Source organism: Crocodylus porosus, unplaced genomic scaffold (assembly GCF_001723895.1).
Source record: "Crocodylus porosus isolate Cpor-Errol unplaced genomic scaffold, CroPor_comp1, whole genome shotgun sequence".
Classification (NCBI taxonomy): domain Eukaryota; kingdom Metazoa; phylum Chordata; order Crocodylia; family Crocodylidae; genus Crocodylus; species Crocodylus porosus.
The window spans coordinates 111,889,000-111,902,893 of NW_017728943.1; the positions used below are offsets into that span (position 1 = coordinate 111,889,000).

The 13,894-nt window shown below is 44.7% G+C and overlaps 1 protein-coding gene across 1 annotated transcript in view; it reads right to left on the reverse strand.

Moving 5' to 3' along the window:
* IGF2R (insulin like growth factor 2 receptor) overlaps positions 1-13,894 on the reverse strand; it is a 94,113-nt gene continuing 80,219 nt past the window's right edge. The window contains exons 43-48 of the mRNA XM_019550001.1: positions 12,750-12,896; positions 6,556-6,740; positions 6,058-6,244; positions 2,985-3,149; positions 2,166-2,235; positions 1-1,672 (exon numbers count right to left, since the gene is read on the reverse strand). Coding sequence (XP_019405546.1) covers positions 1,259-1,672; positions 2,166-2,235; positions 2,985-3,149; positions 6,058-6,244; positions 6,556-6,740; positions 12,750-12,896 — 1,168 coding nt within the window. The 3' untranslated portion in view covers positions 1-1,258. The remainder of the gene's footprint in view (positions 1,673-2,165; positions 2,236-2,984; positions 3,150-6,057; positions 6,245-6,555; positions 6,741-12,749; positions 12,897-13,894) is intronic.

Genomic DNA, 13,894 nt, shown 5'->3' on the forward strand with positions numbered 1-13,894 from the left:
GACATTTAATAATTTATCTTTTATTGAAATTGTCAAGTTTTTTATTACACTAAATTTGATTCAAAATGGATAACCTTAGAAAATAACCAATCAATGTGGTAACCAAACAGACCAACCAAAAAAAGGAACATAGATTTTCAGATATTGACCAACATGTACCTTATGCAAATGAAGTCATCTCACTGCCCAAAAAAGTAATCCAACACACACTTGAGGAGCAGACTCGTATAGGAAGATGGATTATTTTTCCTCTATTCAGTACCAGCAATATTTTAAATTCAGTGAGTAGGGCCTTAGTCTATGCTCTAAAGTTGAATCTAATGCTACAGAAATGGCCCTTCTTCATGCAATTCGTATCAGAGATGCATTTTGTGCAAATTAAGGCTTCTCTATTTCTTGGGCATTTTGTTTAAGACAAAAGAAATTACAGAGTGGCAAAGATGATCTTCCAGGAATCCTGAATTCACTACCTTGAATGATCAGGTTACATCTGGACAGGCACAAACCCTGCCCAAATACTGTCAAGGGACATCTTTGGGTGTTTGTCAGCAAATACTGATAAAATAAGTCATGTAACCAATACCAAAATATCATGCAAAGCACAGCTACCATTTCAGGCAAGCTCTATACAGAGTTGTACCTTTCAAGTAAGACACCTTTAAAGTCAATAATCTGTTTAAGTTAGAATGGAGTATTCAAATTTACAGGATAAGTTAGATCAGTTCCAAAATTTACAAACCATCCCTAATAGACACAAAAATTACACTTTTTTCATGATGGGTGAATCTGTAAAATTAATACCCTGCCGGCAGGAAGAACATGTTGCTATGATTCAGCAAACCTGAGTAGTGAGGGTCAATAAATACAAGGAGAGAGTTAAAATACTAGTCAAATAACTTGAATCTCAAGAGTCAGGGGCTTCATTCAGATTTAATCCCATCCTTTGAAAGGATTTTTTTAAACAAGCATCTACTGCCTATGGTGAGGATTTTAAAAGAGAAAATCCTGGCTAGAGAAGAAAAGGAGAATCAATACAACTCAGTCAACTGGATGCTGGATATCCAGTCATTACTGAACAGACTATTGTAAACAACCAGGACTAGTCTTTTTGTCCTTCCCTTTTAAATATTTTCTTGTTAAAGGCAAAAGTCAGAGTAGTCTCTCTCAAGCTGAAGTCTTCATATTTGGTTGGAAGTGCTTTATTGTCCCGCTATATATAATCTCTCTACATATTTAATTAGGCACAAGAGGGGTAATTTTAAACATTCAACAAGTCCTCATCACTATCATCATGGAACGATACTGAATTCAGAGAGTCCTGCGTCTGATGACTTGGCAACTTGGTTGCTGTTTTGCTTTCCTTCCCTCCATTCAGCAAGCTGGCCTTGTCATCCCTTCCATGGCTAGGTGGCTTCTTCTGCTGGTGCCTGTTCTTGTCCGAGCCTCTGGACTGTGGCCCTCTCGCCGAGTGAACCTTCACATCTGGAATGGTTAGAACTTCATCTTCACTGTCCATGTCATCCACATGGAGAGAGGTAAAGGCTTCCGATGTAACGGATTTGGTGATATGCCCATTCTCTTGTCCTCCTTTTCCTGGTTTCTGATTTGGCGCAGCAATTTCCTCCATAAGCCACTCTGTTTCATTCTCATTAGCTTCTTCTTCACTGTTTACCTATGGTAAAGGAGATGGCAAAAAGGCAGTGAGTAGCCTAGTTCAGATTCTCAGCCACCCTTGGGACCACCCAAGTCCATTGCTTGGAATACCATTCCCTATCCTGCTCATCAAGCTATTCACTGCAAGAAAGACTGACACCACAAAAAACTCCACATTCCTGCAGTACATCAAGAATTACCTTCTGCACTACTTCTGGCCTGTAACATTCTTCCTTTGCTAGCTCTGCGCTTCTCGGTCTGGCCCCTACTGAGTGCTGTTCAGCATCTCTCTTAGTCCTTCATCTGCTCTCTTCCCTTGCTTGCTGGGATCAGCCACTTGCCCTGTTTCCTCTCACGTTCATTCTGTGAAAGCCAGGAAACTCTCCCACTACGCCAACTTTTAGTTTACACTGACTTCAAAAACATGGCAGGAATCTTATGTAGGTGTTTCTAGTTTACAGAGACATTTAACAGAACAGAACCTTAGTTGGCACTATAGTTAGTATGATTACCTTTGTATATTTATAGGAAACACTTGACGTTCTTCTGCAGCAGTTGGTTATCTTGTGCATCACAGTTTCTCTAAAATGGAGAATGGAAAGTTAGCGGGAAACGATAATACCTTTATTTACTCTTCTGGACCAGATACTGCTGATCCCCAACCTGAAACCTTGACTTCCATTCTTTTTTGCCATTGTGGGTCCCTCCCCTGCCAAAATGCAAGTACTCTGGGATAAAAAAAAATTCTGACTCAAGACTATTTTAACTGGAAATATGATAGTTTTGTCAAACTTCCCCTTATCATGACTGTACATACCACCATAAATTCAAGAGCACCCGAGTGCTATTCTGCTTTCTTACATCAGTAACAGTATTTACCATGAGAGCAAGTTACTTTGGTTTGGCACTGCTGTAGTCATGTAAGTCATAATGGCACTACATTTTGAATCTTTTGCTTATCTATGGAGTCAAATTGAACCATGAGAAAACTTACACATTTGAACATAAAAGCTTCAAGTCACCTGAGGAAGTGTGTTTTTTGTTTTTGTTCTTTAACCCTTAATCCTGTCTCAGTTATTTTTCTTAGTAACTGTAGGAGTCCTGTTAAGCCAAAAGGAAGAGACTGGTCTATTCTTCCCTGTGGTCTTACACAGCAACAAGGAAAAGAAAACATTTAAAGCAGAAAACAGCAATCAAAGTTACAAAAGTGGTAGCTGGAATAGGAGTTGTGGCACCTGTGAGTCTCATCTTTCAAATTCACGGTATCCCTTTTACTGAAGTAACCATAAATACAAGGGAAAAGAAAGTCCCTTCAAAAGACAGCCTCTTACCTCCTTTCTTTTTTGTAAAACAAGAGAATCAACAGGCACACAATGAGAACCACCAGGAGCACACTAAGCACAGCACCAACTGCTTGACTTCTCCCTGAAAGGCCTTTATGAATTTGTGCTTCCTGGTCAGTCTGACCCTCATTGCTTTCTGGAACCTCAGACATTCTGTAACAACACAGGAAACTGGGTTAAGATAAAAAGCCCCCTCTGCCTGACTGGATGCAACAGAAAGGGAAGACTGATTAGAAGTACTGGGTCAATGCCAGTCCTTGAGCGATGTAAAGCTAGCTCTAGTCAGAATCTGCTCTCAAAACTGTTGCAAGGAATACAAGGGTTCCAAAAGCTTTGTTCAAAGCACCATTTAATGGGCATGACAGTGGTGGGGACAACATAATAAAATTCATCTGCAACAAAGCCTTTGCTTTAAATAGACTGACACAATGGGCCCTATATTCAAGGCTGCAATAAGGAGAATCCAACACACACTTAATTCAAGCCATGAATCCAACTGACTTGGGTAAAAGATATCAGGTAAAAGCACTTATGCAGTGCTTTGAGAGATGCTCAGTTATCTATAGCCATATTCCATGGCTTACTAACCCCATTACAAAGGGGCATAGGGCTGAGGCTAAGATTTGTCAGTTAATTACTACTGAAGAAGAGTAGTAACACCTACAGTTGCACTCAGCTGGTTCTGTACAGGACAGCCACCATTAAGCACCAGCCCAAAGTGACAAGTACCCTACAGTAGGGGTGCGCAAATTGGGCCATATTCAATTCAGATTGGCCCAAATCGGGGACAATAATTTGATTAGTTGATTCGAATCACTGTCCTGATTCGATTTGGCTGAATACAGATCTGAAGATTTGATGCCGATTTGGACAATCAGCAATTCAGACACAGACACAGCTTTAAATGTTTTTTCTACGTACCTCAAGGTACCAGGCTGAGCTCATGAACGCTGCAATGCTGGAGAGGATGGAGTGTCCCACAGAGGTGGCAGGGGGCCTCCCCCATGTGCTCAGTGGCAAACCTGGAAGTGGACCAGGAGCACTTCTGGTCCACTTCTGGGTTCACTGCCAAGTGTGTTGGGGGGCCCCCCCCTGTGCCCCCTGGCTCAGCAATCAGCTGTGGGGGGACCCCAGGTGCCCCCCAGACACAGGAGGGACCAGCCCCCCTCCCTCCCCCACCCCAAATGAGCTCCTGAAGTGCTTCTGCTCCACTTCCTGGACCCCCCATGCTCTTGTTCGATGCTCCATGAGCCCCAGCATCACAACATTCACGAACTGCCTGGTACCTTGAGGTACGTAGAAAAAACATTTAAAGCTGTGTCTATGTCCAAATTGCTGAACCTTTCCAAATCTCTCCGATTCGATTCGGAGAGATTAAAAAGTCCTTCGATTCAATTTGGATTTGGAGATTTGGCCACTGAATCGGGCTGAATCAACTCAGCGACCGAAGCTTCACACAGCTCTATCCCACAGCCTCACTTAAATGTGAGAATTTCTGCTTTAGTAGATTTCTGTTTCCCAACAATCTGGGCCTTAGAGAAAGGAAGCCTAAAAAAGGCTCTTAAAATGAGTAACCAGGCACAGAATGGGCAAACTGCAGTTGTGGGTGTGTATTACACTTGAAACCCTGTCAAAAAGGGGAACATTTCAAAAAGGGCAGTGAGCTACCAAGTTATGTAAACAAACACAAAAAACCCACACACTTCAGCTTTAATACTGCTTTGTCCACAGTTAAAAGTTGAAATGGTGTCAAAGTTGGAGTTGAAGTGGTTTTACTGCCTTTGAATTGTTCTCTGTTTGTTCAAAAAAAAAAATTAAAAAAAAAAAATCAAAAAAAAAAAATCAGAGTGTACCAGCTGCTGCCTGTTGGAAAAAGTTCCAAAATGTACATGTCAACACCATGAAATCCTGTCAGGTAACATTACGTGCTTAAATAGTTGCATTACTAAGACAAGTCACATTTATGTATTCCAGAAAAGCAGCTGAACTTAGTGCTAACAGATCTAGTTGCATAGTCCGCCAAACATTCGGCCCCTATGCAAGCTGTTCAAATTTGGTGTACTGAGGCAGCTGTTAAAAAAAAATTGAGCCTATATGCTAGCAAGTTGTAGCAACTAACGCAATTATTTTCCTTATTTTCCTTTCAGCTACTTTTAATGTAGTACTAACTGCAACTTTTGACCCCTCTTACTTTTATCCAGCATTGCATAAGGGAGTAATATTTTCTGTATTTTCAGAATAGGAAAGCATGAACCAGAAAGTGAATGTGATCAAATACAGTTTTTATATAGGAGAAAAAAAGGTTTAATGGCAGGAGAGCAGCCATATTTCCTCACTCCATGGCTGCCAGCAGAATGGTAATATCAATAACATTAATGCCAATTAATAATATACCTGCAGCGCCCAGAGACAGGAAACCCATCTTCTCACTACCTTAGGATCCACCCACATATATGCATTTACTGCTTTATGCTTAGGTTACAAGCTCTCTGAAGCAGGAATCATCTGTATACAATATTTCACATAACTGGGCTTTCATGATTGGAAACTGTAGGCACCACTGCAATACCCAGAGCATTCTTTACTCTGGTGTGCTGAGAAAAGGTGAGCAGAGAGAAATGTTTGACATCTAAAGCAAGAAAGAAGCCTAATCAAGTTACTTCCAAATAAAAATCAAAAGTTGAGCACTTAAAGACAACTGTTTTAAGTAGCGCATTGATAATTATTTGCTGGATCAAAACAAAAAAGCAGTTTTATTTTGGGGGAGAAAAAGTGTTTTAATTCTAGTGTCTTTTCAGGTTCAGTGAAAATAAAGTGAAAAACAACCTAAACCTGAAATTTTAGTATGACTAAATCCAGCTGCCAGGTAGTTGAGCTATATGCCTGTAAGTACTTAGCATTAGCCCCCTCACGCCCCCCACCTCTACCTGTCAGTTGCTGCTTCCACTTGGACCTTTTCCTTGGCCATACCCAATATAGATTCTGCTAAAACACAAAATCTAACAAGCAAATGCCCAGTAAAACCACATGCCACTTTAGGAGAAAGGAAAAGATCACTCACGTTAATGGACAGACGGCCGATGTATACCATGTAAATAAGTACTGACAATCTGATGTCTCATGGAGGAATTCGGGGATACCTTCCTTTGCCTGCAGATCACAGTGGAAGAAGACTGTTGAGGAGACAAACTTGGACCTATCTTTACCGCACTGCGAGTCAGACGAAAACACAATATCCAAGTCATTATCTGAAGAGAAGGAAAATGGAATATATTATAGAGAACAGTGAGAACAAATGGGAACAAGTGGGAAAAGATTAAGGGAAATACCTTGTTTTACAAAAGCCCCAACAATCTTCCCCTGCCCTCCCCAACCCAACACCAGAAAATCAAAGCCATTTTTCCTTATTTTTTTTATGCTCCTGCACCTGGATTTGCAAGTTTCAGCCCTCCCTCTTCATGAATATTGGACAATTGTCATGAAACATGAATCATCTTTTTCATAAAGTTATTCACAAGAGGATTCAAGTGTGAAGTAATGCTAGCCAGTGAGGGCTTACCTTGAATATAGTATTTGGCTTTATTGGATGAGCCAACTCTTCTTTGGTAAGGGCTATTAGTTTTAACTTGGCATATGTTTGCTCCAGAGCACTGTGGGTGCACAGTGTCAGTTATAGAAGAAAGCTGAATTTCATACACGTATGCGTCACCATTTGTCCGTATATCCCCAGAAGCTGTGTATAATCTGAAAGGAAAAGCAATGTAGCCACAAAGCTCAAAACTTATTTTACAATTACTCGTGAAAGCTTAAGATTTCAGATGTCAGCAGTAACCCAATTTTAGTGGGTTCTCAAGCAATAGACTCAAATTGGAACGATTATGTCGTACAGTCAAGGAAGAATAACCAGAACAAGATTTTAATTCACGGAAATCTACAAAATTAGGTTCCTCCAACAAACTTCAGGCATTAAGTTTTAAATGGCCTGATTTTTCAGAGACAGCAAACACTTGTAGCTCTCAGCTTTGACGTTTTTGGGGTCTCAACACTTCTAAGAAAGCCAGACCACTATTTCTGAAGGTTTTACTGTAGCACTAGGCACTTAACTTCGGGGTGAAAAGGGCTGATGTGCAGGCTCAAGATCCTGCCCTGTGATCAGTCAATAGCTGCAGCAATATTTTGACATGGCAATGGGGTGCACCGATACTAATCCAGCAACTCTAGAAGTAGTGACAACCACTCAGGGCCCCTTACTGCTGTTTTAAACTAGAACAAAACAATGCTTTAAGCTTTATCAAAGCTAGGGGTTCCCAATGCTCCTTCCCATTCAAAAACAGTAACTCCCCCATCTCAGTTCTTCCTAAACCTGTTTTCTTTCCTTACTTAAGTGGGATTGGCAGAAAGATGACACTCGGCAAAGCAGCCACGCAAGCAGATCCCCCCACTGCTTTCATTCACTTAATTATAGGTAAGAATGCGTTCTCTTTCAGGTTGGTTGATCTCCTCCGGCAGGCTTTAAACTAGGTTCATCAGTGGAAGGGGAGGCCGAGTACAGAGGGAGCCATTGAATACCGAACCAATGAGACCAGCCCAGGTATGTAGCAAAGATCCTATTAGACAGCAGCGTAAGTTGGGGGGGACCAGGGACAGTCACCTGGGGAATTAGGTATATATACACAAATGCCAGAAGCATGGGAAACAAGCAGTAGGATCTAGAGCTCTTGCTAGCGAACAACAACTTTGACCTAATAAGACTAACTAAAACTTGGTGGGACTTTTCTCATGACTGGGTGGTGGGAATAAAGGCTATAGGTTGTATAGGATAGATAGAGTAGAGAAAAAAAGGTGGGGGAGTTGCTCCCCATGTCAAAGAACAGTACACATTCCCTAATCAAATTAGGGTCAGAGGGTGGTCAAGCAGAGACTCTGTGGGTTAGGATCCAAGGGGCTCAGGGTGAAAGGGATCTGGTGGTGGGGGTCTACTACAGGCCACTGCACCAGGACGATGAGCTAGACCAGGAATTGTCCAAGCAGCTTGAAGAGGCTGTGAGGTCTAGAGATATGGTAGTCATGGGGGACCTTAACTACCCAGACATATGCTGGGAGGAGAAGTCAGCTACATCTAACTGCTCTCACAGGTTTTTAACCTGTATTCAGGACCTCCACCTAACACAGGAGCCAAGGTGTCCCACTAGGGGCAATGCCTTGCTCAACTTGGTGCTGGGGATGACCTGGTGGGGGACCTGCAGATTCAAGGCAACTTAGGGGGACAGCAATCACCAAATGTTTAAATTCACTATCCAGAGAAGAGCGGGCACTATACCCAGCAGGGCACAGGTGCTGAACTTTAAAAAACCCGACTGTAATAGGACTCAGGGGATTGGTTAGCAGAGTCCTAGGTGCTAAGAACTTGGATGCGTTGAGGGTCCAGGATGGGTGGACATTTCTCAAGTAAACCATTCTTTGGGCTCACAGTCAGTCAATCCCATGGCAGAGGAAAGAGGACAACAGGGCCAGGAACCCCTTTAGCTAACCAGGGGCATCCAAGATAACTTAAGGGCAAAAGAAAATCCGTAAAGGAAATGGAAGCGGGGGTAGCTAGCAAAGAGGAGTATACCTCTTTGGCCCGCACCTGTAGGGAGTCAGTCAAGAAGGCCAAAGCTACTCTAGAACTCAGGCTAGCGTCAGGGATTAAGGACAATAAGGCCTTCTTTAGGTACGCTGGGAGCAAAAAGAGGGTGTGGGGTAGCATACAACCCCTACAGGATGGGCAGGGGGGCTTAGTGATGTATAGCAGGGACACTCGTCAGAGCTCTTCAATGAGTTTTTTGCCTCTGTCATCTTAAATGGGAATCTAGATGAACCCTCAACATACATCACGGACACCAACAAAGGGAACATCAGCCAACCAACTGTCAGTGCCGACACAGTAAAAAGACACTTGGAGGGACTGGATGTATTCAAAATCACCAGGGCTGGATGGACTCCACCCATGGGTAATGAAGGAATTAGTGGGGTCATAGCTGATCCACTGGCAAGGATATATGAATGCTCATGGTGCTCGGGTCACATTCTGGAGGATTAGAAGAGGGCTAACATTGTCCCAATCTTTAAGGGGAGGAAGGAGGACTTGGGGAACTATAGACCAGTCAGCCTTACCTCTATCCCTGGGAAAAATCCTAGAAAAAATTATCAAGGAGCACATCTGTGGGAGCCTGCTGGCTAATGTGATGCAGAGGGGTAACCAACATGGGATTTTAGCAGGCAGATCCTGCCTGACTAACCTAGTTTCCTTTTACAACAAGGCCATCAAATGTTTAGATGCAGGAGTTGAGGTGGATATTATCTATCTGGACTTCAAGAAGGCCTTTGACAAGGTATCCCATACCATCCTTACAAATAAACTGAGGGGATTTGCCTTGGATGATTACATGGTAGACTGGGCAGCAAATTGGCTCAAGGGTTGCACTCAGAGGGTGGTAGTGGATAGGTCGGTGTCAACCTGGAAAGATGTGGGCAGTGGAGGCCCTCACGGCTCATTTCTGGAGCCGGTGCTGTTTCACGTCTTCATCAGTAACCTGGATAAGGGTGTTGGAAGTACCCTGGCCAAATTCGTGGATGACACAAAATTACGGGGTGCTAACACCCTGGAAAGGAGGAACCAGATCCAGGCCGACCTAGACAGGCTGGGGATGCGGGAAGAAAGCAACAGGATGCAATTCAGTAAGGACAAGTGCAACGTGCTGTATCTAGGAAAGAAGACCTGCCATCATACCTACAGGCTGGGGGGCAACCTTCTCAGCTTCACTGAGGCAGAGAAAGATCTTGGAGTCACTGTTGACTCCGGGATGAACATGAGTCACCAAGGTGATGAAGTAGTTTCATAGTTGGTAGGGTCGGAAGGGACCTGAGCAGATCATCAAGTCCTACCCCCTGCCATGCAGGAAAAAGTATTGGGGTCAAACAACCCCAGCAAGGTGTTAGTTTAGCCCCCAGGGTAGGAGCCAGCACAACTTTGCTTGGAAACTGGTTCCAGATCCTAGCTGCTCTGACAGTGAAGTAGCATGTCCTGATGTCTAATCTGAGCGTACCCTCTGGCAGCTTGTGACCCTTATTCCTAGTCACTCCTGGCAGTGCTCGGGGGAACAGGGACTCCCCCAGTGCCTGCTGGTCCCCGCTGACTAGTTTGTAACAGGCCACTAGATCCCCCCTCAGCCTTCTCTTGTGGAGGCTGAACAGGTTCAGGTCCCTTAGCCTCTCCTCATAGGGCCTGCCCGCTGTCCCCTGATCATGGGAGTGGCCCTCCTCTGGACCCTCTCCATGCTGTCCGCATCCCTCTTGAAGTGTGGCGCCCAGAACTGGACGCAGTACTCCAACTGCAGCCTGACCAGTGCCGCAGAACGGGAGGATCACTTCCCTGGACCTGTTTTAGATGCATCTGTGGATGCATGACAAGGTCTGGTTGGCCTTTCTGACCACATCCCCACACTGACGGCCCATGTTCATTTCGGCATCAATAGTGATTCCAAGATCCTTTACTGCCTCTGCACTGATGAGAAGGGAGTTCCCCAGCCTGTAGGTATGGTGCCGGTTCTTCCTCCCCAGGTGCATCATCTTGTCAGTGTTGAAACCCACCCTGTTCTCATCCGCCCACCCCTGTAACCTGTCTAGGCCTGATTGCAGCCTATTCCTCCCTTCTAGTGTGCCCACATCCCCCAACATCTTAGTGTCGTGAGCAAATTTTAACAGTGTGCTTTTTACCCCCTCATCCAAGTCACTGATGATGTTGAACAGTGCGGGCCCGAGGCCTGACCCCTGAGGGACCCCACTGCCCACACCCCTCCAGGTCAAAAATGACCCATCCACCTCCACTCTGGGTGCAGCCCTCCAGCCAGTTAGCAACCTATTTGACTGTGTGGGTGTTGACACCACAGTCCCCTAGTTTTTGTTTTGTTTTTTTTTTTTTTTTTAATGAGGATGGGGTGAGAGACAGGGTCGAAGGCCTTCCTAAAATCCAGAAAGACTATGTCCACTGTGACACCTGCATCCAGGGATTTTGTGACCTGGTCGAAGAAGGCCACCAGGTTAGTCTGACAGGACCTGTCTCTAATGAGCCCATGTTGGTTGCCCCTAAGCATAACCTCCCCTGCTGGTCCCTCGTGGACATGCACCAGGATAATTCTCTCAAAAAGTCTTACCTCAATCCTGGGTAAGACTAACTGGCCTATAGTTTCCTGGGTCCTCCTTCCTCCGTTTTTTGAAGATGGGAACCACGTTTGCCTTCTTCCAGTCCTCTGGCATCACACCAGAGCACCACGAGTGCTCGTAAAGCCATGCCAGGGGTCCCGCAATAACCTCAGCTAATTTCCTCAGCACTCTGAGGTGCATATTGTCCGGACCTGCTGATTTAAATATGTCCAGTCCCTCCAGAAGTTCCCTGACTAGATCCTCACTGACCCTTGGCCTGGATGCACCTCCCCTGGGGCCTGAGGGGGTACCAGTGGGGGGGCTGATTCAGTCCCTGCTCAGGAAAATGCAGGCAAAGAAATTGTTAAAATAGGTTAGCTTTGTTGTCTGGTGTGACGACCAGATTTCCTAGCATGTCTTGCAAGGGCCCCACGTTACCCGGTACCTTCTTTTGACTCCCTGTGTATTTAAAAAAGGACTTCTTGTTGTTCTTGATCCAGGTAGCTAGTCCCAGTTCCATCTCTGCCTTGGCCTTCCAGACTGCCCCCCTACATCCCCGAGCAACTGCAGTATAGTCCTCCCTGGTGATGGCCCCTTCCAGAGCCAATTGCACTTTGTCATGCATCCATAGGTGCTTCACAAACAGGTCCAAGGAAGTGATTCTCTCCCTCTATGCAGCACTGGTCAGACCGCAGCTGGAGTACTGTTCTGGATGCTGCAGTTCAAGCGGGATGCAGACAACCTGGAGAGGGTCCAAAGAAGGGCCACTCTCCTGATTAGAGGCCTGCAGGGAAGGCCCTATGAGGAAAGGCTAAGGGACCATAACCTCTTCAGCCTCTCCAAAAGAAAGCTGAGGGGACCCTGTGGCGGTAAGGGGAGAGCAACACAAAGTAGGCGACAATCTGTTCAGCAGGGCACTCCTGGGAATGACAAGGAACGATGGCCATAAGCTGATGAAGAGAAGGCTTAAGCTTGACATTAGGAGAAAGTTCTTCACGGTCAGGGTCGCCAGAATCTGGAACGAGCTCCCAAAGGAGATGTTGCTTGCCCCATCCTTGGGGGTCTTCAAGAGGCAACTGGACAGGCACCTGGCTGGGATCACATAACCTCAGGGTTGGTGTCTTTTCTTGCCTGCCAGGGGCAGGGGGTTGGACTAGATGGCCCACTGGGGTCCCTTCCGACTCTGTGAATCTATATCGCTCCTACTCCCTTCACTGTACACTGCTGGCCTTTGATTCTGAGACGGAACGATTGTTTCCCCTTGCTTTCTCAAAACACCCAGCATAGCTTAGCTAAATGACACGTTTTGAGTATTATAAATCTGTTCCAGTTTCATTACGCAACTTGTTGGGAAAAAAGTAGCATACCAGAGTCAGACAAAGTCTCAAGAGGCAACATTCTTCCTTTGCTGGAATCAGTGACTTAAGCATTTCTCCATCCCTCTAGTGGTACAGAGCAAGGTCACAGGAGTTTGTGCTCTGGATCCCCCACATTTAAAAAGCATATAGTTGCGAGTGTCCTCAACCATTTTAGGAGCTTCGTACATTGTAGGACCCTGTTTTTACTTACTTGTAATAAATATCACCCAAGCTGAAATTTTTTCCAGATGTAGGATTAATAACTGTCCCATTCACTATCTCCACCTCTTGTGGCTTCACAGCACAAGCTGCCCGTGTTTCCCATGAGATGTAGTAAACACAGTTTTCTCCATCAATCCTGTCAAAAGACAAGCCATTTTAATGACATTCTCTTTTCAGCGTAGAAGCATAGCTGCTGCTGGCATAGCAGAAGTGACAAAGCAAGATATCTCAGGGTTTCAACGTAAGCCTGGAAACCTACTGGATCAGTAAAAGCCAGACGATTCAGCCTATTGAATCAGTAAAAGCTACTGGCTTTTTTCTCCTAAAAACCACACAAACTGCTAATTTAAATCCAGATATTTTCATGCCAGCCCTACTGAACTGCTTCATAAATTCAGTGGTTTCAGAAAAAGTTAGCTGAACCATTGATCTTACTTGCTTCAAACTCCAGAAGTTATACTGCATTTGAGATTTAAAACAACCAACCAACCAACCAACCAACCAAAAGAAAAGCTATACACACACAAAACAGTTAATAAACCAAGCTATTTTGGAAGGTTACATTTTGCCTTCTGTCCATGCTAGGACAAGAACATGGCCTGGTCAGATTTCCAGCTCCTAGGCTCTCCAACTCCAATGCAGAAATCACAGTCAATTTTCCCCATGCTGCAAAGGAGCATTTACTTTGTTGCTGAGGGCAAGCCACAAGTCCTCAATGTCACCCATTCAGACCTTGGAGTTGTATTCAGGTTGTGAAGCTCACTATGCTTCAAAATAACACCAGATACACTGTATTTCTATAAATTTTTCCTCTCTCACTTTAAGGATTTTGATCTATTTACGTTGTGAAGCCTGGAGCTAGCCAGCACCTAAGCACTAAGGCTGTGCGAAGCTTTGGTAGCTGATTTGATTCGGAGGAGATCTGGCGACCAAATCTCCGAATCGAATCAGGGGACCAATTAAAAGCTCCAAGTTGAATCTGAAGCCTCAGAATTGATTTGGAAAAGGTTCGGCCCGATTCGGAGATTCGGCCATAGACTAAACAGGCAGCGGTCCTTGACACACTGGACAAAGGTGCTTCCAGCTGGTAAGTCAGATGTGGTGGGTGGAGAGGGGAGGCAAGGGCTGTGGGGG